The sequence below is a fragment of the Rattus norvegicus genome, chromosome 14 (genome assembly GCF_036323735.1).
Source record: "Rattus norvegicus strain BN/NHsdMcwi chromosome 14, GRCr8, whole genome shotgun sequence".
NCBI lineage: Eukaryota > Metazoa > Chordata > Mammalia > Rodentia > Muridae > Rattus > Rattus norvegicus.
The window spans coordinates 98,741,504-98,767,850 of NC_086032.1; the positions used below are offsets into that span (position 1 = coordinate 98,741,504).

At 47.6% G+C, this 26,347-nt stretch overlaps 1 protein-coding gene and 1 long non-coding RNA gene across 3 annotated transcripts in view; one reads left to right on the plus strand and one right to left on the minus strand.

The window, feature by feature from the left end:
- The window catches only part of Slc1a4 (solute carrier family 1 member 4), a 43,027-nt gene extending 22,858 nt beyond the window's left edge, over window positions 1-20,169 (minus strand). The window contains exons 1-4 of one of the 2 annotated variants that reach the window (XM_063273236.1): window positions 19,529-20,169; window positions 7,118-7,160; window positions 5,640-5,702; window positions 748-914 (exon numbers count right to left, since the gene is read on the minus strand). In XM_063273236.1, the coding sequence (XP_063129306.1) occupies window positions 748-914; window positions 5,640-5,702; window positions 7,118-7,160; window positions 19,529-20,046 (791 nt within the window). In that variant the 5' untranslated portion in view covers window positions 20,047-20,169. The remainder of the gene's footprint in view (window positions 1-747; window positions 915-5,639; window positions 5,703-7,117; window positions 7,161-19,528) is intronic. The other variant, NM_198763.1, reaches the window with a different exon arrangement.
- Window positions 20,170-20,656: 487 nt separating this feature from the next.
- On the plus strand, window positions 20,657-26,008 carry LOC108352807 (uncharacterized). The gene is made up of 4 exons (XR_010057745.1): window positions 20,657-20,792; window positions 21,268-21,338; window positions 21,620-21,828; window positions 25,449-26,008. It is a non-coding gene; the product is annotated as an uncharacterized LOC108352807 (long non-coding RNA).
- Window positions 26,009-26,347: the final 339 nt, after the last annotated feature.

Sequence of the window (26,347 nt, forward strand, 5' to 3'; positions counted from 1 at the left end):
CTAACATGTGAACTCATAAGTGGATCGTGGTTGTTGGTATTCTGCCTAAGCTCCACCCCCACAGCTACCTGGGAACAGCCAGGTAGGCTCCGCCCCACAGTTGCCTGGCAACAGCCAGCTGTGCCTGACTACAAAGGGGGTTGCTTGCCCCCCTCCTCTCCCTCTTGCTTTTTGTTCTCTTCCCTGCTTTTCCCCTCTTCCCTGTCTCTTCTCTCTACCCACCCCACCTCCTTCCCTCCATGTGCTCATGGCCGGCCTTTCCTCTTCTCTCATTAAACCTCTCTACGTGGAACCATGTTGGTTCGGTGTGCTTTGTCCAGGCGGGAGCCGAGATTTAAACCCCAACATTGGTCCCAACAGTGTGTGCTCCTGGATCTCTAGGTGACCCAGACAAGAAGGGGAACTACTGCATCCCTTCTTTAAAGATTTAAAGCATTATCATCGTCATTAGTGTGTGTGTGTGTGTGTGTGTGTGTGTGTGTGTGTGTGTGTGCATGGGAAGGTTGCAAGCCAACTTTTGTGCATCAGTTCTCTCCTCCCACTGTGGCTTCCAGAGATCAAGCTCAGGTCGTTAGGCTTCCTGTCCACTGAGCCATCACTCTGGTCCAACCATTGGTACCACGACAGGCTAGGCTTCACCAGCGCACTCCAGGCACGTGGCCAGGTGTTCCACGGGGTAACCTGGAGTACTGACATTTTTCCTAGACGCCAGGGGCCAGAGAGAAGAGATGGCAGAATGGCACTCACCACATGATCCACGACACCAACACCATTGTTGCCTCATTGAAGGAATTGAAGAATCGGATGAGCTCGTCTCCCTCGGGGCCTAGCTTCTTTAGAGCCACTCCTAACATCAGGGCAAAAAGGACCAGTCCTAAGATGTTCATCCCTTTCACATCAGTGACGACGGGGATCTGTAGACCAGAAGAGACAGACGGAGTCAAGTTCAACGCCAGAGGAATGTGACGTTAGAGTGGGTCTGCGCTGTGTCTGAAACACTGCAGAATAATCACATGCTCATGCTCTCTCTAATCTTCGGTGAGTTACACACCAAGGAGCAGAAAACAGCAGGAGGCAGAGTTGGAGAGTACACAGTTATTAGCCAGGAGTGACTGCTCACACCTGTAATCCGAGGTTTGGAGAGAGGAGCATTGGCGTTTTGAGGCTAGCCTGGGCTATAAAGTAAGACGTCGTCTCAAAAGAACAAACCAAGACCAGAAAATCTGGCCACTAGACGTTCCTTCAGAGACCCAAGGCCATAACTGTCATCTCCCGAGTCAGAACACCTTTTGCCGTTCGGATCTTATACTGACCTCCCGGCTGGCAAGTCTCAGGAGTCGTGTGGGCTTTCCCCAAGGGTCTTTAGTAAACCACCCACTGAAGATGTGTAGACAGCTGGGTGTCTAGGGAAGGCAGAGGCAGGCCAATCTCTGTGACTATGAGGCCAGCCTGGTCTACAGAACATTTCCTGGAACATCAGTTTCCAGGAAAGTCAGGAACACAGTGAAACTCTAATGTGAAAAACTAAAAGTCATAACCAGAGGGAGGGAGGGACGGACAGAGGGAAGGAGGGAGTGAGGGAAGGAGAGAGGGAGAGAGAGAGAGAGAAGGAGAGAGAAGAGAGAAGAGAGAAGAGAGAAGAGAGAAGAGAGAAGAGAGAAGAGAGAAGAGAGAGAGAGGTGTAGACATAACATAGCCTTTGTGTCCCCAGCAATTGACTTCCTTGGCCATTCAGAGTAAACAGCATCTCGTCCTGTCAAAACATCACTGCGAGGGCATGATCTGGTAGTGGTGGAACTCAATCCTTTGGAGGCTGAGGCAGCAAGATTCTAGTTCAAGGCCACTGAGACTCCATCTCACAAACAAACAGGGGCTGGGGAGATGGCCCAGGCTCTTAATGAGCATTTACTGAGGACTAGAATTCAGTTCTCAGTATCTAGGAGAGACAGCTCACACCCATTTGTAAGTCCACCTCTGGGGGGGGTCTAATACCCTCTTCTGGTCTCCTCGGGTGGCTGTTCTCAGGCATAAAACCCAACACAGACACAGACACACAGACACACAGACACACAGACACACACTAAAATCATTCTAAATAAGTTAGAATAATTTAGAGTAAATAATTAGAGTAAATAACATGATTCTAAATGACAAGAAGAAAAACCTTCACAGAGTGATATACAGAAGCTTGCAAGATGGTAAAAACTCCAGAGAGTAGTTCCAGCTCTGGGATTAACTGCCTTCTCTGAGCCTCGGGATTCAGCTCTCAACTGCTGGTTTTTAAAAACTGCATTTATTTACTTACGACGTGCACAGCTGTGTGCACACACATGGCACAGCACCCACGTGTCGATGCGCACACACACACACGTGGACGTCAGAGAGGATAAAGTCAGCTCTCCTTCGCCGTGGATCCCATGGATCCCACTGGAGTCATCAGAACCCAGCAGCCTACGACTTGATCTGATAGTCAAGCCACCAGATCCTAGACTAATTTTTTAATATAATGTTTTCTGCTTAAAAAAAAAAAAGGCTGGTAGTGTTTTGAACCCTTCAGCCCTTGTATGACAAGGTGAGTAGGCTGGACAGAGGTCAGAAGCACTCCTCTTTCCTGTGAGCCCAGGGCAGTAAAGAATTACTGGATTACATAGTTCCCAGGTCCCTCATCCCTTCCAGTGTCAGGAAAGCCAGGCTGTGGCCCAGTATCTGATAAACAGACCCTTAAATTGACTGCAAATACACTCTCAATAGAGTTCACTAATTTCCAGGCACATCCGAGTGAAAGGTGTGACTCCGTGAAACTCGCTGGTGACCAAGCAAACATGTCGTAAAAACCGATGGGTAGTGGTGTCATTTTCTTCTGATTGGTCATTAAGATACACCTCAGGTCTAATGGTAATTCGGGGGTACGGGAAGACACCCCTGGAAAAGCCCGCTTTGTTTACACTAATAAACATCTACCAGGAACATTTCCAGGAGTGGCGACGGGTGAGGAAGCCCAGCTATGGAGTCTGAGTTGAGTTGAGGTGAGTAACTCAGTCTCTCTGTGCATTGGTTCTGAAGGTATTCTTCAGAACGAGGATAAAAGCAGCAGCTGACATGTAGTGGTTAGGAAGTTCGAGTATGTTATATGCTATATGCATGAAGTACTTAAGAGTATTCCTAGGAAATCAAATTGTTGGTTTTTTTTTTTTTTTTTTTTTTGTTGTTGTTTTGGGGAAGCAGTGTCTCTGGTAGCCCAGGCTGGTCTTGAACTTAATAAGACGACCTTCACTGATTCAGCTGCTTCTACATCCTGGGTGTCAGAATTACAGGTGTGTACCACCGTGCTTGGTTTTAGAGGGTCTGGGGATGAACCCAGAGCTTCTGCGTGGAAGGCAGTTCTACCAATGGAGTGATATCCCCAGAGGTTCTGTTGTTTGTTTTGGGGAGGAAAGCTCTCTTAGTGTCCACTTGCAGATATTTTAAGCTCATCCTCGGTAGGGAGTGCCGAGTAGACCAGGGGCTAAGAAAAGGGCGGGGCTCTGTCTAGGGGAGCGTCACCTGAGTGTGGCACCCAGTGGCTGCCAACTGTCACTGTTTACTGAATTAATGATTCAATAAAAGGCTAGGTTTGTACCCGTGGCAAATGATCCCAGGAGACCAGAGCAGGCATGGCGGAGAGCCACAGGTTAGGGCTGAAGCCTCTCATGTGTCCTTAGGCTGGGTTCTCTGGGTTAATTCTGCCAGTGGCATTCCCAAGGATGATTCTACTTGTGTCTTTAAAAAAAGAATCCTGGAATTGGCAGGGCCACACCGCTCCTCTGTGGAAGAGCTAATGTTCTTGAATTTACCTGGGAGAGCAGGGACATCGGCTGGGGGATACCTGTGGGTCACTAGCACTTCCACTGGGGAAATCAGAACAGTCAGAAAGGCCAGGTTAGACCAAACTTGAAGGTATTACAGAGACAGGTAGATCCTGGGACGCTTGCATTGCGTGAGCCTTCAGACAGTCCCAGTAGACCCTGCGCACACCGCTTCAAGCCATCTGCAGTGGGGATCAGGCTGTCCCGAGGTTCGTAAGTCACGACTCTGCTTCATTGTTTTGAGACAGGATTTCACTATGCTTCCCTGACTGTCCTGGAACTTATTACTCTGTAGACCAGGCTGACCTTAAGCTCACAGAGACCCACCTTCCTGTGCCTCCCAAGAGCTGGAATTAAAAGGCATGCGCCATTACTCCTGGCTTGATTCTGTTTTATACACACAAAGAACTCGAACTTTCCAAGGTTGGTCTAAAGTCGAGGGAAACACCATTTTCTTCTAACTTTACCAAGAATATTGGCTTTTCTTCCAGAGGGCCTGGGTTCAAGTCCTAGTACCCACATGACAGCCTGAAATTCTAGCTTCAGGAGACCCAGTGCCCTCTCCTGGCCTCCATAGGCAACTGCATGCATGTAGTTCATAGACACATAGGCATTCATATTATATTTGAGGGACTGGAGAGATGGCTCAGCAGTTAAGAGCACTGACTGCTCTTTTAGACATCCTGAGTTCAAATCCCAGCAACCACATGGTGGCTCACAGCCATCTGTAATGGGATACAATGCCCTCTTCAGGTGTGTCTAAAGACGGCTACAGTGTATTCATATACATAACATAAATAAAAAATTCTTTAAAAAAGAAAAGTGTGTTGACAAGACAAAGTACCAAGACTCAGATCACTGGTACCACACGGCAACCTGAAGATTCAGCTGTGGCATTCTGTGTTATTATACAGACAAATATGTAAGTATTTACTTAGCACCCCCCCCCACCACACACACACCAATGTGCAAAAAAAATGTACCAACAACATTAGCCTGAATTCTGTCTTACCTCTTCTGTTATTCTGAAACAGGCACGTCCGCTCTGTAGCCCTAGCGTCAAGCTGACTTGAAACTCGTGTCTCAGCTTCCCTACTGCTCTCCAGCAGACACACCTTTCTTAGATTTACAGCCATGGGGTCTCCCCACATTGCCCTAGCTGGCCTTCGTTCCTGGGTTCACGTGATCCTCTTGTCTCAGCTCAAGTGGCTGAAACTACAGGCACATCCCACCATGCTCAGCTCACTGTGGCTTTACTTTATTCCTTAATTTTTGAAGGAGAATCTTCTTATATAGCCTAGGCTATCCTAGAACTCACAATGATTCTCCTGCCTCAGGCTCAACTGTGCTCTATCAATACCAGGCCTCACTGTTTTTAAGGCCAAGTTTATTAATTCCAAGTATATGCGAATATACAGAACCTTTGTTGTATCTTCTAAATTGTCTACTTGCATGGTGAAATGCTTGGGGTTATTTTTTATTTCTCCCATGTAAGTGTTAAGTTTTTAAAGTTCCATGTGTAGGTTATGCTGAGACACGTTTCCACTGCATTTTAGCTAGAAGGGGTGTTATGAACTGGCAGCTTAAAGAACTCTGGAGATCCCCGTGCTCTCGACTCTGGTGTTTGGTGGCGGTGGTGTAAGGAGTAAACACACCCTGGAGGTTTTAAGTATTCCATTGAGACCCCCCAATTTCCAATCCCAGTAAGTTACAGACACGTCGTGGCTGTCCTCCATTAAGGAAGCTGGTTTGCTTTCCACACATTTCCATAAGCGATCTTGGGAAGAGCCTTACCTTCTCTTTGGTCACGTTCCCCAAGCTGGAGTTATGGACGACCACTGTGTAACTGGTTGCAGACTAATAAGGAGAAAGGAAACCAGTCATTAGGGACCAGGTATAAAGGCCCACCAGAGACACTAAGGACATACATGGCAAGTTCCCCATCTACTGCCGCTGACTACTCACAGTGAGTGTGTTGGGCAAGCTTCCCTTGGCTGGCCTGACGCTGACCTCTGAATCCTGCCTAAGTTACATTAACACACAGGCAGCGAGGCCTTCTTACGCTTCTGGGTTATTTAGGGACCGAGGGAAGTGAGGATTTCTATCTGTGCCTTGGGCAACAGGGTAAAGAAGACGTACGCTATTTCCCGCTGACAGTTTGATCCTCCAGCAGGCCGGGTTTCATATTAAGAACTTTGGCACAATTCCAGAAAGACGAAGTTCATCACATTTTTCGTTTACCTATTATGCTCTACTGTGTTCCAGAATGACCCGAGGGTGGATGCTCTTTGGCATCTGTTTCTAATCCGGCTTGAGCTGCCCACCGCCAGAGAAAGGGACACGAGGCGAGGCATTGTCTTCAGGCCAAGTCTCCCAGGCCTTGGTCCTACTGTTATTTGAGTAGATGCACACCTTTGCATGGCGTGCACCAAATCCCTCTCCCTGCTACGGAGGTCATGTGGCTACGTAACTGTCAGAGACACCCGCGGAGAGGTATAGGCCTGAGCGCCTGCTTGAGCCCACACTTCAAGAGCCTTGGCTTCTCTTTGCTTTATCAAAGTTTCAGAGAGGCAGACATATTCAACTGTCCTGTGACTGGGGTGGCTGGGAGACCACGCCCACCCAACCCGTCTGTAACAAGTACCCGGAAGTTCTTTGTGTTGTTCCCTCTGCTTCACCTTAGATGTGATGTCACCCCTCCCCACCTTCAGTAAAATAGACATACCACCTTTACAGTCAGAATAAAAGCATGATTTCTGAAATTCTATGCTTCAGACAGTCTCCAAATAATGGTTTGAAGGCATTTTCTAAATGATGTAAAAGGATGTGAGAGCTCCCTTTCTACATCCTAAAGGGTTTTTGTGGTCGTTGGTTCAAGTATGCTTCTATAAAAACTGACCGCGATGTTACTGAGTTTTGTTTATAACAAGATCCCTCTGGATTGCTCCGGCACATCCATCTTCCTCACGGAGGACCTCCCCAACCCTCTTATTCTCACTCTTAATGAAGCTCCTCTCCAGGTTTCAAAGGGAAGCCTCTCCTTCCCTCTGTGGCCCCACCATTGACCCTAACATATGCAGACCATTTTCTGCTTCCCTCCTGCTTCAAGGCCTGATCATGATCTCAGGGTCATTTCTCCCAAGAAGTCTCATTCATGAAGGATTTGGGGAGGGATTGCCCTAGACCCTAGAATCCCTCCTTCCTGTACTTTACCAAACTCTGGTGCATTAGTTTCTACAGTTTCATGTAATCGACAAAGTATCAAACCTTACCGTAGAGAATGCGGCAACCACAAGATTGGAAGGGAACAGGTTTCTGTGGGAAAAGAAAGCGAGCGTTTTGTCAGGGTCGTAGGTTTTTGTTGTTTGTGTGTGTGTGTGTGTGTGTGTGTGTGTGTGTGTGTGTGTGTGTGTGTTTTAAATACTGTGGTTCTATAACCTGGGGCTCTGCGTATAGTAGGCAAGTGTCCTAGCCTGGAGAGATACCCCGGCTCATGCTAAACATTTACACAGCCTTGAAACTCACCGCGCAGAAGGGATGATGTTGAACTGTGGGTCCTTCTATGCACCACTAGTTCTGTTGTGCTTGTTTGTTTTTGAGATTTACTTTATTATTTAATTGTGCGAGCGTGTGTGCGTGTGTGTGAGCGTGCGTGTGTGTGTGTGTGTGTGTGTGCACGCTCCCGCATGCATGAGTGCATACAAGTGTACAGACACACCAGTGGAGGTAAACAAGGGTGCTGATCCTGTAGGTTGTAGCTGCAGATGAGTCATCTGATGTGGGCACTGGGAATGGGAGTCCTCTGCACGAGTGGTCAGCACTCCAATGGTTGAGCCACTTCTCCAGCTTCAGGATTTTCACTTAGTTAATGCTGAAGCAAGGTCTTACTGTGCAGTCCCAGCTGACTTTAAACCTCCCACCTTCCTCCCACAGCTCCATGCTGGAATCATAGGTGTGCATCACCGTGCCTATTCAACCAATGAACCTGATTGTTCTTACAGTAATTGAGATCCATTTATAGAATTGGGGGATCTTGGAAGGGAGGGTACCAGGGTCCTTGCAAGTTCAAAAAAAATCCTATACAACTAACTTTCTCAAAGCCTGTGGAGCCCCCAGTGTTCATCATGACAGTAGCCTCATTTATACATGCCTGACCGAGCCTGGACGAACTCCAACCAAGAGACTGGTTTACTTTTCACACCTTGACTCCACCTTCCTGGAACATGGATGGCTACTTTGTAAATTACGGGATAATAGTTTGTTTTGAAAGTTTACAAGAATTACTCATCTTGCTAAGAAGTTGTAACTTATAACCTTGAAGTCCTCCCTTTTACACTAAAGTGTCAGTCTGCATTCAGCTAGCTCCTGAGCGGTGGCTTTCTCCTTCTCTCCCTGGGCGCCACCATGTTTAGTCAGCAGCAATTCTAAACCAGAAATAAGGATCCAACCTCTTTTAGAGAATTTATGTTTTAAAGACTGATTTATTTATTTATTTGTGTGTGTGTGTGTGTTTGTGTGTGTGTGTGTGTACATGCATGCATGTGTACATGCTCTGTCACATGTTTGTACAAATGGACACTGTATGGTTATACATGAAGCCAGATGTTCATGGAAGTCAGGTGATCTCAATCATCCACCACCTTATTTTTGTAAGATAGTTTCCCACTGCCCTGGGAGCAAGCAAATCCCAGCAATCCTATCTCCTCTCCTTCTCCTCCTCCCTCTCCCCCCCCTCCTCCCCCCTCCTCCTCAGAGCTGTGGTCAAAGACTTATGTAGGATGCCTTGTTTGTTCCATGACTGCTGAGAACCAAACTTTGGTCCCCAGGATATACAGCATTCACTTTAACAACTGTCCATCCACAGAGTCCTGCGTTTCTATATTAAAGCACATTTTTACAAGGCTGGAGAGATGGCTTAGCAGTTAAGAACACTGGTTGCTCTTCCAGGGGACCATATTTAATTCTCAGCCCCCACATGAAGGTTCACAACCTTCTGTAACTCACACATGTGGTGCACAGACACATCAATACACATAAGCAAAACATTAATACACATAAAATAAACACATTTTATTGTAATATTTTCCCTTTATATTTCATATTAATAAAGTCATTGTGATGTCTTGAAATACATGTATAGGAATTGATTTTATATTTGGATAAAAGCATGTTGTTTTTTTTTAAAGGCAATAGGGGTTAGGAAAAATGGCTCAGTTAGTAATGTGCTTTTGGCTCAATCATGAGGACCAATCCCAGGGACTACATAAAAGCCAGAAGCAGGAATGTGAATCTGAGATCTCACTGTTGGGAGTCCTGAGACTGAAGGAGCCAGGAGTGGTAGTGCTCAGCCATTGAGAGGCAGAGGCAGGTGGATCTCTGTGAGTTGGAGGTCAACCCAGACTACATATTGATTTCCAGGGCAACACAGAGGGACCCTGTCTCATAACAAACAAACAAACACACACACAAACAAAAATAGAGTATGATTGAAGAAGATGCCTAGCTTAGATCGCTGGGATGTACTGCACATGTAAGCATACCACACACACACACACACACACACACACACACACACCCCAAGCAAGCAAACGAACAAATAAACTGGACTCAAAGAAACTGACTGAGTCCAAAATCTATCTATTCCTGCAATCTTTATTGCTGTCTTCTTCTTCTTCTTCTTCTTCTTCTTCTTCTTCTTCTTCTTCTTCTTCTTCTTCTTCTTCTTCTTCTTCTTCTTCTTCTTCTTCTTCTTCTTCTTTTCTTCTTCTTTCTTCCTTTCTCCTCCTCCTCCTCTCCCTCCTCCTCCTCTTCTTCTTATTCTTCCTCCTCCTCTTCCTCCTCCTCTTCCTCCTCCTCTTCCTCTTCTTATTCTTCTGAGACAACTCACTATATAGACTAGGCTGACCTTGAACTCACAGAGATCCACCTGCCTCTTCCTCCCAAGTGCTGGGAATATCTTCTTTGGAGCAAGGCTCTGTGTAGAAGCTGTCCTTGATTTATAAAATACCATATTCCAGCCATATACTTCCAGCAGGAACAACGAGTCTGGAAGAATGAAAGGCTCAGGGTCATCCTTTACACGGATTCCTGGGCTGGACTGTCCATCAATTCCTGCCCCTGAAGGCAAGTTGAGCTGCTGAATTAATTATGAACTAGGAGGGTTTGGGAGCACTGAGAGAGGAGCTTCTGGCAGTTCCTTTCAGGGATTATCTTAATTTGGCTAACAGAGGTAGAGAGACACAGCCTAGAGGTGGGTAGAACCATTCCCTGGGCATACATACCCCGGGTGACTAGAAAGAGAAAGTGAGGTTAACACACTCCTTTGCCACTCTGTTTTCTGATGTGGCTGCAACGCGCCCAGCCGCTTCGAGCTCCTCTCACCTTGACGGACCATACCTTGAACCATGAGCCAAAATAAACCTCTTCTCCTGAAAGTTGCTTTTTTTGTTAGGGTATTTTATTACAATATCAGGAAAAGGAGTTAAGACAGGCTGCTCAGTCAGCAAGCAAACCTACACACACATACACACACACATACACACACACCCACGCATACACATACACACATGCACACACACATGCACATACACGCATGCACACACACACCCACGCATACACACACACATACACACACATACACACACATACACACACATGCACACACACATGCACATACACGCATGCACACACACACCCACGCATACACACACACATACACACACATACACACACATACACACACATGCACACACACATGCACACCCACGCATACACACACACACAATGGTGTTGGGGTTCTGAGATGAGCAGTGGTGGTAACCAGTGCTGGGCAATCTGAGATAGCCTTGTGGCGTTCATAATTCCCTTTCCTTGAGGTGATAGGGATCTATGAATTGCTCAAAATAGATACAAGGGAGCAGAAGTGGTGAGTGGGTCCACAAGAGACAGGTGGAGATGAGGAAGTTGCCTCTTCTTTATGGTTTACTTTCCCTTTATTTAATGCTCCTTTTCGTAAAAGACATGTCACCACATAATATGAGTATTATTTCCCTGTAACCTTTATATTACAAAACCTCTTCTATGGTAACAATACAGAGGAGCTTCTGTGGCTTGGTCACCTATAATTGTAGCTTCCTCTTCAGGTAGGATGCTCTCCTGTCAGTCTTTCTGGGCTTACACACTTGGAAAGGGAGCAACTATTCCGGAAAGCCCCACTTGATGAGGAACTGAGGGTGACCTCCAGTCAACAGCAGAGTAGGAACCATGGCTCCAAGTCAAAACCTCGGCAAGCTAAATTCTGCCAATAGCCACGGGACTGCCAAGAAAGTCTCCACCTGACGAGCTTTCAGATGAGAGCTAGTCGATTCCTTGACTGCTGCCCTTGACAGATAGAAGCTGAATGCCAAGATTCCCATCCCACGGATCTCTGGGATTATTCCTGCGTGGGAGTTTAAGCTGCTGTCCTGCAGTCATTTGTTACTAGACAGTTAACGCCCAAGCCAACAGTATGAACGAGATGGAGATCAAATCCAGAACTCACTCAGAGCTCTCACTGTGCCAGCCAGCATGAGTGCTGTGAACCCACACTTACTGGTCTATGATACCTGAATTGGTTTTGGCATCCTTAAGAACAACACTCAAGTGTACACCTGCACGAGAGCAGGAGAACGGGGATTCTTAGCTGGACTATTGAGAATCGTGAGTTCTTATCATGGGCATATTTTCTTTAAACAAGCAGCTGTGGACTGGGGATGAGGCTCAGTTGATAGTATTGTGAACTAGGCTTGGTCCCCAGCACCCATTTAAACAGTAGCTGAGCCCCTAGGGAGTGGGCAGAGGATAGGAAGTTCAAAGTTGTCTTTGGCTATAGAGTACATTTAAGACTGGCCTGGGTTTCATACCTCCCCCGCCTTTTAATTTTTGGAAGATAAACTAGCAACTTATATTGGGTAGTCTTTGGTCTAGCTGTGAAAAGAAAAACATTTACGTTCCTTCCATTACAAAACAACGTCCTATCCCATCTCCAGGTCTAGCATCTCCTGTTTGCTCGTCTCCTCGGGAGCAGCAAGAGAGCCTGTGCCAACCTTCCCGTCTTCACCTACCACTTGCTAATTCTCGGTTCCCGGACCTGGTTGGCCAGAGGGTTCTCCTTCTGTGAGGACAGGGAAGCTGTGGTGACTGCCAAGTTAGAGAACCGTCACCTTCTGTCTGACTAGATTTATGTCAACTTGACCCAAACTAGACCAGCAGTTCTCGACATGTGGATGGAGACCCCTTTGGGGATGGAGTAACACGTTCACGGGTGGGGGTTGCCTAAAGCCATCGGGAAGCACAGATATTTACATTACAGTTCATAACCGTGGCAAAACTACAATTATGAAGCAGCATGACTGTCTGGTTGGGGGTCACCACGACACGAAAGAAGGGTCACAGCATTGGGAGGGTGGTAAACCACTGAGCTAGAGTCATCTGAAAGGAATCTCAATCTATCTAGCTGCAGAGCATTTTCTCAATTAGAGCTTGATGGGGGAGGGCCCAGCCCACGGTGGGTGGTGCCAGCCCTGGGCTGGTGATCCAGCAAGCTCTTCCACAGCCTCTGCATTGGTTTCTGCCCCTAGATTCCTACACTGTTTGAGTCCCTGTCCTGAATTCCTTCGAAGATAACGGTGATTTGAAGCATGGCCAAATGAACCCTTTGCTCCCTAAGCTGCTTAGGCCATGGTGTCTCATCCCAGCAATGTAACCCTGACTAGGAAAACCTTCCCCACAGGAAATAATTTGCCCTGCAAATGCTTCACATCCTTCAGGGTTAGCTGCTTCCTGGGTGGGTATGAGGAGTCTTCCACTCACAGGTTAGAAATAGACCCTCTTACTAGACCCTTGGTTGAAATCCTTTCCTGTCCTGCCTAATCTCTTAACCATGAGCCCCAACCTTGTACCATCTTATGCAGAATGGATCCTAACAGAGTTCATTTTAATACCATCAGTGAGATTCAACTAAAAACAAAGGGCTATAAACAATACTACAGGTAAAAACCAACTCCTGCCCAAGGGGGAGGAAAAAAAAAAAAGGTAAAGTTCAAAAGAATATAGTGTACTTTGGCAGTCCAAGACAAAGCTAAATCACATTCACCATGATTCAGCACTTCTATGCCCAGATGTGTGCCCAAGAGAAACAAAAATTATGTTATCTCCAGGAGGATCTGTATGCATGACAGCCTTATCCGCCAAGTACCCCCAAGTACCGTGCCCATTGCAGATGGATAAGTAGACTGTGATAAACCAATACGGTGCGGCATCCGTTGGCAATAAAAGAAAACAAGAGCAGCACAGAGCATCCCAGTAGCACTGTCCTGAGCAAAAGAAGTCAAAGTAAATGCATGTTCAATAATCACCAGGAGATGACACTCCAGTAGATCAAACCAATGGCTAAAGGAAAAAGAAGAAATAAAAAGAAAGGGAGGGAGGGAGGGAGGGAGGGAGGGAGGGAAGAAAAAGCCAGCTGTCCAAGGCTCCAATGAAGGATGGGAAACACTGAGAAAAGACACGGCTTGGACAGTAACCCAGTGTACTGACTTCGGTAGTAGTTACGAGCGCTCGAGTCTCAAAGTTGGCTAAACTGTGGGCTCACCATGGGCGCCTTTCACTGAGCGTGAACCCTACCTTAAAGCTGTTTAAACGGTCAAAAAATAAATAAGTAAAAGATAAAGGAAAAAGAAAGCCTTGCAACTCTAGTACTTGGGAGGTACGGTAGGAGGATTGGGATTTCAAAGTCATCCTGGGCTACATTGGACCCCACCTTCAACGAAGTCACACACACACACACACACACACACACACGGCAGGACGACCGACTTCGCTCACAACCCAGATCCCAAGTCCTCGGAGGTGTGCTAGCTTCCTTGCAGCTGTGTTTAAAACACACGAGAGAACATGAAGGGAGGGGTTGTTGACTGACTCCAAGGTTTGTAAGGTTCAGTGAACCGTAGCACGGGGGAATCGCAGCAGACAGGGAAGCTGGAGGAGATACAATTCCTCAGAACACTGCAGTGTCCGCACTCCTAGTGCCCCTAACAGCCCATTCAGATTTCGACTCCCTCGGTGAATTAAACCGTTCCTTAAGTCAGAAGCCTCACGATCCTCATCTATGGAGACTCACTTAACAGCCACACTCAGGAGCACGCCTCACTAATTTCCGAGGTTTTTCTTAATCCAATTAAGTTAACCATCACAGGGCTCACCTAAGACTCCTTTCATTCAGTGCCCTGGGCGCTGCATACCAGGGGTTGGAGGGCCTCCCCCTGGCTGGCTCCCAGCACCAGGGCTGCGGGGGTGGGGGGGGGGGAGAGCACAATTCTCAATTTTCCAACACAGATGCTTCTCTTAGCCCGAGCACTCCTGCAGCCAGGCAACTGTTGCTTGCCAGGCCAGAGGTTTTGTTCCTTTAAAGCTTTGTCGGTAAGCACGTCTCCTTACTCAGCTTCCAACGCAGAGGACATTGGGCTCGAAAAGATTCTGGAGGTGATTTTTCACCTTCCCGAGGCCCAGAGCCATGAAGTCCATCTGCTTCCCTTTGCACTTCACCTGGGCAAGCCCTGCCCTAGAGAAGTATTTGTATGTGCAATGCCCCAGGGAGGCTGTGACTTGCGCACCTTCAGGGGCAAGCACAGCTTTGCAACCTGGGACTCCACTTGCTTTAGGCTGTGCACACTTGTACGGATGCACTTGACAACCTAAGCCCTTCGCCTGCTCATCCTGTATACACACACACACACACACACACACACACACACACACACACACACACTCCTCTGAACGACACGCCCAGCAATCTGTTAGCAACCTAAGTCCTTCTCCACTTGCGTCAAGCTGCGGCACATTCCACTACAAACAATGGATCAAGTTTCTCCTCCCCTCAATGAACACCAAGCATAAACAGGGTCTATTCAAATGCATTCTCGATATAACTGGTAGGAGGGTAAGAGGCCCAATCTCTCTGAAACTAGGCTGTGTGTACTAGCGTGAAGACAAACTGTCCTCTGCACGAACTCAGGGTAAAACCGTTTAGCATCTTACATCTATGTTTAACTGGGAATACATATGATTACATGAGACACATTATAGAACTCCTCCTTGTATTTATTGTTTTACGTGCATGAGTTTTTCTCTGTCTGTCTGTGTGTGCACCATATGTGTGCCTAGTGCTTAAAGAGGCCAGAAGAAGGTGTTGAATCCCCTGAGCCCCGAGTCGCTATCTTTTCGGTACCCCTTCTTTCTCTTGAATCCCACCACAGGATTACTCAGACAGTAGCTGGGGGCCTTGCTGTGTGGGGAGTGTATATATCTAACCTCACTTGTGTGGCCCCCTGTCATTCTTGACAGCACATTTCCTTTCTGACTGCTACTATCACTTCGCTTTTGAATAAAGTTTCCTTACTAGTTTACAAATCACAGTAAGCCCTTATTTTAGATCCTCAAAGAAGCCAACAGCCTAGAAACACCTAGACTAGACACTGACAAGCAGCTAACATTACAACTGAGGAAGTGAAGAGTTTTACATATTTTTTAAAGTAAATTTATTATTATTCTATTTTGACACGGGGTCTCATGTATCCTAGGCTAGCCTCCGACTATGTAGCCAAGGATGGCCTAGAACTTTTGGTCTTCTCAAGTGCAAAGATCACAGGCAAGTGCTTCTCTATATCTTTGATGCAGTGCGGGGGTCAACCCAGGGCTTTGCATCCTAGGCAGTCCTCCTTTAACTACCCTAACTTCATTTGAAGAACGACACCTGACTTGTGCACATCCCTACTGCACAGTACACACATGCTGTTCTGAGAGCCGAAATACCAAATAGTCCTTCTGCATAAAGTGTTTCTTGTTTTCCTGAGATGCAGTTTCCCCCAGCCAGTCCTCCTGCCTCTGCCTTCCGAGGGCTGGGGTCACAGGCATGCGCCATCATTCCCAGCCGTGTCATGTGTTCTAACCCTGGGACGTGACTCTTCATCTTGTCCAGCTTTACACCCATCCCTCCTTCCTGTTGTTTGATCCTAATTCACCTGAGTTACAGAACACCATTCATGCATTAGGCCAAAGTGTCTCACACGTGAGCTGGCCACAAGTCAACTTACTGGCTTTACCAGCATTTTAGAAGTGATTGCGTGCCGCACTTAAAACGCTTTTTGGGAACTTGCTGTGATTTGCAAACGCAGGCCTGAGGAGTGTATATCTGTAGATGCCGTAGTATAAAAAGTGTCTCTTCCTATGGGCCAAAGTGAAAACACAAAAATACTGAATGTGCTGCTCAATCCAGAGATTCAGTCCCTCAGGCCAAACATGGAAAGAGTGAAAGAACACTCCCTCTCACTGTAGTGAGTGAATGGACACGCCCTCTCAGTGCAGTGAGTGAATGGACACACCCTCTCAGTGTAGTGAGTGAATGGACACACCCTCTCAGTGCAGTGAGTGAATGGACACACCCTCTCAGTGCAGTGAGTGAATGGACACACCCTCTCAGTGCAGTGAGTGAATGGACACACCCTCTCAGTGCAGTGAGTGAATGGACACACCCTCTCAGTGCAGTGAGTGAATGGACACACCCTCTCAGTGCAGTGAGTGAATGGACACACCCTCTCAGTGCAGTGAGTGAATGGACACGCCCTCTCAGTGCAGTGAGTGAATGGACACACCCTCTCAGTGCAGTGAGTGAATGGACACACCCTCTCAGTGTAGTGAGTGGACACACCTTGTCCGTGTAGCAATGTGTCACTTGTATACGTGACTTAAACAGGCAAACAGGTGTGAGGCTTATCTGAACTGGCAAACGAGCGCTTGGCTGTACTGCACAGACCCAACAGCTCAGTGTGAAAAACTTCAAAAAACCTTTCTTCTGTACACATCTGGTGCTGTTTGTCCTTCTGATCTATTGTCAAGGGTGGTGCGTGTTTCCCCGTCCTATATAAGAATATAAAATAGTGAACTTCTGCTCTTTTGTTGTTGTCGTTTCTTCAGAAGTGTTTCCTTTTATTTAAGTTCAAACATTCTTTACTAAGTCTGCAGGAACTTCAAAAAACCCCAGAACAGGATAAGGCATAGCATGTATACCTGCCAGGCATTTGTCCACTCCGGTGTTTATTGTCTCAGAGCTAGTTGACAAAGACTTCTCCTTTCAGATCTCGATACCCCCTGTAAGGATAGAAGCTGGGGAAGGACTGGGCTTGCACAGCTGGTGCTGCTTATGATATTGTGTATGTGTGCACTTTCAAGCTTGAGGCCAGCCTGAGCTAGTTCGGACAGCCAGGGCCAGAATGTAAAATTTCATTTTTAAGAAAAATGAAAAGCAGAAAAGAGAACAATTGACCTAGAGACTCCCTTGACCCAGAGAGCATTTCCAGGTGGCTTGGGCCTGTTTCCTGTCCTAAGCTGCTCTGAACAGATACAGACATACTTTCCTTTGCTTAAGTGATTCATTCAAATGCCCGGCTGGAGGGAGCGGACACCCATCTGGCTTACGGTAGTTCCTCTTCTTGTTCCTCTTTTGGCTCTCAGCGAACATTTCTGAGACAGTAGACCAGTGACATAATACCATTATGATACATTTTGTCTTGGGGGATGAGCAAGACAAGCCACCTTGAACCGTGGGGCAGAAGGCCTATCAATCTCCTAATCCGCCTCTCGCCATGAGGGTCAAACTTAGGGCCTGAAGCATGCCAGACAAGCCCTTTACTATTAAAGCATAAACCCTGCCCTTGGTTAAGATTTCACCAGTAGCTCAGGCTGGTCTCAAACAGGAGATGTGGGGTTGGGGATTTAGCTCAGTGGTAGAGCGCTTGCCTAGGAAGCGCAAGGCCCTGGGTTCGGTCCCCAGCTCCGGAAGAAAAAAGAAAGAAAACAAAAAAACAAAAAAACAGGAGATGCGCTAGCCCTGCCTCCTAAGTGTCCAAACACTCTCATTCCTATTCTTTGTCTACGTTTCCTGGGTTGGAAGCAGGACCGTATTCCCTGCCCTTATCACGAGCTGCTAGGTCAAGTGCAGCTAGCTGGTAGAAGCATTAGAAAATGCTACCGCATCCTAACAGAGCAGGGGAAACTCTTTTGGGGAGATACAAGGGTTGCCCTAGTCGCTGAGGAGTTATACTTATACCGACCCTTGAGCCAAGACACTGGGGTCACCATTCACTTTGAAAGCAGGAGCTGAGGGGGCTTGGGTCTAAAAGCACGGCCATAAAACAGCAAGTAGTAAGTCCCTTCTTACTTACTAAAGTTAAGTGGTTCTCACTCCTCCCGCACCCCCAATTACCAATCAGTTCCTTTTTCAGAGATGGAGGAACACCATTAAGGTTCCCGAGTTACCAACAGAGAGGCACACACGAACACCGCACTCCCATCTGGGCCACAGATGGCTCCACAAAGAGCCCTGAAACCCCATATTTGTTTTTTCTCCCTGAGGGAGCTAACCTAACAAGCCAAGGTGCTCTGGGCTTCAGTAGGTTTCTCTTTCTCTGAACACATCTACAGTTATTTCTCAAACCTTAAAACTCTTGGACTGCCAAGCTGCCAGGCAGGCACTGAAGCCCACGGTCCCACCGACGTCCCCAGAGGCGACCTCCACTTGCTCTGTTGGCAGGAGCTCTTGGTCTTTTTCAGCAGATTTTCCCCCCAAATGCCATGTCTCGGGCTTTTAGTTTTGTTTTAGACAAACAAACTCTTTAAAGTGGCAGAAAGCTGTCACATTTTCCACATGAAGAAATGGAGACAGGAGAAAGACAAGTCACTCTCCCAGGGTTCTCTGGTTTTCACCACCTCAGTAACGAGGAGCTTTGCCCAGTGACTCAAGACAAAACATACCACTCCGGCTCAGAATGCGGGAAGGCGAGCCAGCTGGACTCCTGGTTCAGACAAACCTGGTTAGATTAGTAAACGCCTGCAGACTGCTGTTTCCCCATCTGTGAACTTTGGATTAGTGTAGAAATAGGTGAAGCTTTGAAAAACTACACTCTAATTCATCTCAGGGGATGAAATACAACTCCCGAGTGAAAAAACAAGCAAAGAGAAGTGAAGATGTGCCTCTCAACCCTCTGGATCTCACGCCTTTCTATAAAGAAACAAGGCTAGGCAGTGTCCTGACCAAGAATGTCTGCCACCCGTCCCAGGCCTGAGAGGCAGTCATGGAGCTGGGCAGCGGGCTCCTCATAACTATTTATTATTCTTGGACACATCCTTAATTCTGGCAGAAAATTGACAACTTCCTTCACAGCCCAAAGACTGAATCAGAGAAAGCCTCAGACTACAAGCTGGATAGCTCCCCAGGCAAAAGTCACTCAATGTTCCAGAAGCTTTGGGCTGATGTAGGGGAGAAAATGAAGATTTTCACGTCATGGGAACAATTTAAAAAACAAAACAAACAAACAAACCGAAAAAAAAAAAAAACAGCAGCCCAGGGTAAGGAGAAAAGTGTCAAGTGAGAAGGCATACTCTTAACACACTCTTAACATCCCCACCTAACGGAAAATCAGTTCCAGCTTTCGAGCTGTGGCCTCCAGTCTTTAAAGGTGTGGTCAGCACGTAGCCCAGACGTAATTTTGGTATTTAGTGTTAAAGGCTAATATAGCTGAACTAACTCTAGGTGATATGAGTGCACGTGGCGTCTCCCGCCATACCTTTGGTGGAGGGGAGAGCATTACCTGAGTAAATCCAGGAAAGAGTCCACTGTCTCTTTGGAGACTGGAGGAGGTTCTGAGTTCTCCAGCCCCAGGCTGCTGGAATGAAGGGTCTGCGCGCCCACTCCTGGCTTGATGATGAACGCCAGAGCAACAGCGAGCGCAGAGGCACTCAGCGTGGTGAGGCCGAAGTAAGCAACAGCGATGCCACCCAGACGCCCGAGGGAGCTGGCGTCCAGGGAGGCGGCGCCCGACACCAGACTGCAAACCACCAGCGGTAGGATGATCATGCGCAGCATACGGAGCAGCATCTCGCCCGGGAAGGCCAGGTAAGTGATTTGCGTGCGGGTGAGCTGCAGCCCGCGAAGCGCCGCGCCCATGCCGGCGCCCGCCAACACCCCCGACACGGTGAGCAGCACCAGCGCGTTGCGCCGAAAAAAGCTAGCACAGCGCTGCGCTTTGCTCGTCCCCGTCTCGGGCGTTCGGGGACGGGCCGCAGGCTGAGCCTGGGCGCCGTCGAGGTATCCGTTGGTCTCCTCCATGTCGCTGCCCGCCGCTCTAAGCAGCAGCACGTGAGGAACTTGGACTCGGAGAAAAGACCGGTTTCCAATGAATGGATCAGGCGGAGACAGTGGCCTGTGCCAGCTGCGGCTCCCGAGCTCTGCTAGTCCCTACAGGAACAGTTTCCAAAAAAAGATAGAGAGACGTGGGCTGGAGGCTGGAGGCAAGACTGAGTAGACCGTGCCGCGCCCAGCCTTCCTTCAGAGCCGCTGCTGGCTGGATGATGCAACGCTGGAGGCGCGCTGGAGGCTGCAGCTTAGGGAGGAGGGCGGGGCCGGAGCCCGCCCTGCCCATGTAGGCCCGCCTCCGAGATTATGACCAATTAGAGCCCTGAAGCTCCGTTCCCCACCGCCCCGACTTTCGCAGACCCCGCCCTCTCCGGAGGCACCGTAAAGGGAGTGAGAGACAGGCAGGCGGGGCTCTTCCGAGACCGCGGGGCGTGAGGCCATCGGCCAATCCTGTCTCCTGGCAGCTTCCCGTCCTAGCTAACGGAAGCGGCTCCCGACGCGGGCGGAGGGGCCTCTAGGTGCTGTCCAGGCCTCGGGGTGAGAGGGAGGGTAACGTCTGGAACGCCGCGGCGTTCTTCACCCCTGCTGGTGGAGGAGAGGGGCCCTGGGAGGTCGGTGCCCGACCTTCGCTAGGGAGCCCGGAACAGTCCACTCTCCATCCTGCGGGAAATCCTTTCTTCTAAGGGCCCTGTAGGCTTTCGTGGTGCAGAGACAAAGGAGTAAGGTGGATGGGGAAAGTCTCATTGCTCGCACGCACAGGACTCTAGCAGAGCTTTACCCTTAGGTGACCGAGGAGTCCGGGTGACACTGTGTCCAGTGCCAAGGGTGCGCCACTGCGTGCACTAGCGCGCTCTGGGGCGGGTCCCTTGGCTTCTGGGCAGCAGCCTGGTGTGTGCAGACTGAGGACGTAAAACTCTCCCAGAGAAGCAGAGCTCTGACGCCACCACTTTCGGTGGCGTGTCTGCCACGTAACCTCAGCTGAAACACACGCGGAATTTTAACCACCCCTTCCGGGGTTCCAGACTTGGCACAGGAACAGTTCAGCCAAGTGTTTGGCCAGTCCGAAAGACTGGATTTTTAAAAAAATGCCATTTATTTACTATCTTCTTTGACCACAGCAGATAAAAGGGAAACCTTGGTAGTCATTTATTGTGTTATTTATTTTTATATTTTCCCCGTTCTGCTTTTGAAAAGAACTACCTCCTCAGACCTCCGAGAAAGCCTTAGGTGTGGCTGAGTTATAGAGGAAGACAATGTGAAGTAAGGTAATTTTGAAGCATACCCTAACAAGTCAGACCTGTGCAAATCAATGTGCCCTGTTGAGGAGCTGCAAGACAAATCGTCCAATTGTTGAGACACCAAAGTGCTCCTTAACACGAAGCCATTTAGCTGTCCTGTAATGCTCGTTGAAGTAGCTTATTTGCGGGAGGGAGGTGTGTGCATCAGACGAGGACCTATACGTATTTTTATCTTGTTCCCCAGAACATGGTTTGCCTCTCTGTGCATGGATGACTGATTTCTATGGACCCGTACTTCTCGTTTCCAGGTAGCTCTTCCTCCTTTTGCTTAGGCTGCCTCAAAAGACTCAAGGCATGCCCCAGAAATGGGTTTCGAATCGCCTGCTTTACAGCCACACCCAGACATCCTGCGGCAGCTCAGCTCAGCACATTCAGAACCAGATTTGTGATTGTCTCCCTCCAGCCTGCTCCCGTTTCTGTTACGGTTATCATGATCTGTCTCTGTGAACCTTCAAGTGTAAGTCTTCTCTCCTCTGATCCGTTGTTGAGCCCCACGACTTCTTTGCAGCGACCTTTCTCTCCTCTACTTCCACTAGCTATACTGTTGACCCCATTCTAGTGCTTGAACAGTTTCTTCCTGTGTGTCTTGAACTCAGAATCCCTGCCTTTGTGTTGAGTTTGGTTTGTTGCTGTGTGTTGTGATGCTAAATGCTGGCCCTGGTTGCCTCTGGGACGAGGAGATCCTCCTGTACACCAAAGTGATGCTGTGTAATCTTGTCCCCCCCCACCAAAGTTATCCCTGATTGGTCAATAAAGATGCTTACAGCCTACAGCTGGGCAGAAGAGGGGTAGGTGAGGTTTCAGTTCCTGGGCTCTGGAACTGAGGCAGGACCAGAAGAGGGAGGAGAGAAGGTGGAGAGAAGAGAGGGCACTGAAGGGTAGGTGACTCATGAAAACATGGCCTTGAGGGCTGGCCAGTTCAAGTAAGAGTAGCCTAGGAACATGGCTAGTCATATCTCGGGGTTAGTGACAGGGGACTAGTCACAATAGTGTAAAGGGTTGACATCTGCCCTGCTCTGGTGCTTTAAATGCTCATCATAAGTATAACGGTGTGTGTCTTTTATCTGGGAACTGAATGACCCAAGGCAGGGTGGAAACCCCCAATTAATATTATTTACCACAACACCTCTACTTTCCAATTACAGGAACATGTCGCTGTACCTTGTTTATTTCCATGCTTCTAAGTCTAGGCGTTAAACAATTACAGTTTCTGTGTATTTGTTTTCTGGTGTCCATGCCTGACCAGAGGAGGGCATTGGACTTTCCGCTTTATCATTCTCTGCCTCACTCCTTTGAGACAACCTTTCACTGAACCTGGAGCTCACGGTGATCCTCCTGACTCTGCACCACAGCGCTGGGGTTATACTCGTGCTTGGCCACACCTAACTTTCTGAGCAAGTGCTGGGATTGGAACTCTCCCCACAGAATCATCTTTCTTTTTTTTTTTTCCTTTTTCTTTTTTTTTGGAGCTGGGGACCGAACCCAGGGCCTTGCGCTTCCTAGGCAAGCGCTCTACCACTGAGCTAAATCCCCAACCCCCAGAATCATCTTTCTAACCTCCTTATCAAGGCTTTGAAATTCTGTCTTGTTTGTTTTGAAGCAGAGTTTCATGTATTTGGAGTGGGTCTGGAACTCTCTGTATAACTACAGATGGCCTTGAATTCCTAATCCTCCTGACTATACCACACACTTGCTGGACTTGCGTGTGTGTGTGCTCGAGTGTGTGTGCGCGAGTGAGTGTGTGTATGTGTGCATGCACGTGCACGCTGAACCTAGGGCTTTGTGTATGCTCCTCCTGAACCTGGGGCCAACAAGCTTCCGGTTTTCTTTCTGCCTCCATCCCCCTTAGAGTTGAAATTCTAGGAGAGTGTAGGCCTCCAGTTTGTTAGACATGGGGCTAGGATCTGAACTGTAGTTCTCATGATTACATTGCAATTGCTTTTAACTGCTGAACCATCTCTCCAGCCCCTCATCCCTTCCTGAGAGTCTTGCTATGGAGTCTAGACTAATGTCTAGAATGAAGAGGAAGAATAGGATGGCTAGTCAGGAAGAAAGAGCTGGAAAGCAAGTGCTGACGAGGATGTGTGGAGAAGGGAACCTTGTACTTGTTGGAGGGTATGCAGATTAGTATGGCATTACAGAAAATGCAAATTAGAATGGCAGGTCCTTAGGAAAAAAATCAAAAGCCATTCATTGGATCCAGGAACTCTAGGTGAGTCAAAGGAAGTAAACTCAGCATGTGGAAAAGATATTGGTGTTTAATATTTTACATTTATTGATTATGTGTGTGGGCACTGGAGTGCTATGATGCTTCTGTGGATACCAAATGACTTGTGAAAGTCTGTTCTTTCCTTCTCTCGTGAGGATGCCAGGGGGAATCTTGGATTGCCAGTGGCAGGTGCCCTTATTTGCCAAGCCATGTCACCACCGCACCTCTGCGCTCCTAGTCACAACACCCACAAGATAAAAATCAAATTAGGTGTTCATTAGTGGGTGAATGGATAGAGGGGATCGCTTCAAAAGCTAAATCTAATGGAACCTAAGTCACATGTCCTGTGATTTAACACGAGGACATCGTGTTAAATGAAATAAGAAAAACACGCAAACATTGCATGAGCTCACGTTTATATGCAGTTGTTTTTTAAAAAGCGTGACTCAGAGGCTAAGAATTTAGCCAGGATGGAACGAGAGGCAGGATGAGACAGAAACAGAGGACTTGCCCCTAGTTTTAGGAAACACCCAAAGTATGTCAGTTGAAGCTTGCTTCTTCTTTGAGAAGATTGTCGAAGTCGAAACATTAGAGAGATGAGCTAGCCGACGGGAATGTAAGTAATCTGGTTTCTGGGATCTGTGGGGAACAGTTTTGAATTAGAGATCCCATTTAATATGTTAGATGTTTATAGAGGTACTAAGAGCAGATCACGCTGCAAGGCCCATCGAGTTGTTGGAGGGAGGGAGGGAGGTAAAAGCCAAGCACAGTGGCTCATGCCTGGAATCCCAGCATTCAGGATTCTGAGGCAGGAGGAATGTTCAACAGCAGGCTAGGCTAGATACTAAGTTCAAGGCTAACTGGACTTACAAGTTCTAGGCTAGCCTTCTCTACAAAGTGAGACCCTGTCTCAAAGCCACAAGTCAAGCCAAAATCCAGAACAACAAAGCCAACACACACACACACACACACACACACACACACACACGCACGCGCACACACACACACACACACACACACACACACACCCTATAATCGGTGTAGGGCATAATGGCTCAGATCTGTGAGAACAGGTCTTGGGATGGTAAGAAAAGGGAGTACAACCTGTATATTGAGAATTCCAAGCTTGCCTGGCCTGTGGGTGAAGACTTTGCCTCGATCTCCTACCTACAGGGAGTGGTGGTGAAGAATGTTCTAGTGGTTGACTAACACGCATATTCCCGAGGCTGGAACAGCCGAGGAGTCTAAATCTCAACGGAGGATCCTTCCCTCCCTCCACACTCCATTTTTTAATGAAGAAGTATGTAAAAAGGTTATGAGTTAACAACTTGGAATTACAGTAAAGCCCCAGATAAGATTTAGGACTAGCTGAACAGTGCCTGTTAATCAAGTCCTTCTTTCTAAGTGATAGGCTACAAGGGGAGAGGCTTGGGGAGATAGCGTAGAAAAGAAGAGAATTTCAATTAGAGAGAATCAAAGATCTGATTCGAATGTTGGCACAACAATTCATTGAAATAGATTAAAGTCTAGTAGGGGGAGATATATGTGGATACCTTTAACCAGCTACAACCTGTGGTCCCCGCCCGACTTGACTGCAGAATTTGAAAAGGACAGATTACAAATGAACAAAAGAGGTTTGGTACTCCATACCGGTATTGCCAGCACTTGGAAGATGGAGGCAGGAGAATCAGGAATTCAAGGCTAGCATGAGCCATACTGCAAGCCTAGGGTGGCCAGCCTAAGCTATATGAGATCCTGTTTAAAACAACATGGAAAACGAATGTTATCGATATCTGTATGAATCTGCGGTAGGACCCAACCATCTTCTTATACGTTTTCTTCTCATTTTTCCCTGCTTGGGGCTGGAGAGATGACTTGGCAGGTTAGAGCACCGGCCGCTGACCTTGTCCTGCTTGGCTGAGACTTGACCCGACTAAGGACATGGAAGGAACGAAGAGAAAACAAGCAAGCGACAGAAGGGCTGGGATCAGGTGGGCTGTGCACACTGTGATGGAGCTGCGATGGCTGTAAATACCAGGCTGAAGTATCATCAACCCTTTATAAGCAATTATACTTGTACACACAGACATACATGCATACATACATCTGTGCATACATACATCTGTGCATACATACATACGTGCACAGACCATAGCAATACACACAATCAGTAAGTAAATTTAATTTTTCTTTATCTTTGAGAATTTCATACATGTCTACAATGAAATATGATTATATATACTCCTCATTTCCTCTAACTTCCTTCGTGTACCCCCTAACACGTCCCACAAAGAACCTCACGTCTCTTTTTAAAACAATCATTAAATCCAGTTGTGCTGCCCATATATACATGGTGTAAGAGGAGCTACTGGAACATGGGAATCACTGGCCACACCCCCTACAAAGAATAAATCTTTCCCCAAAACTATCAATTCTCCATAGCTTCTCTATGAGGGCAGGGCTGAGAGATCTATCCCATTTATGTGGGGATTTTGGCCGCCTTGATCCTGTGCTATCAGTTAGGAATGCATAGCCCTGCAATTATTTGCATCTATAGGTTTATATTCTTTCATTTAATAGACGAATGAGATAAATAAATAAGTTCCAAAGGCAGTGGAATCTAGACTGAAGGGGAACCGAAGCATAACCACGACACAATTAGGAAACTTTATGGACCAGATGCGGAATTCAAATGAGGGTCTCAGAAGTGCCGTCAGTGCTCCGGATAGCAGAGCAGTGTCCTTGTTCTTGAGAAGCTGGAGAGGTC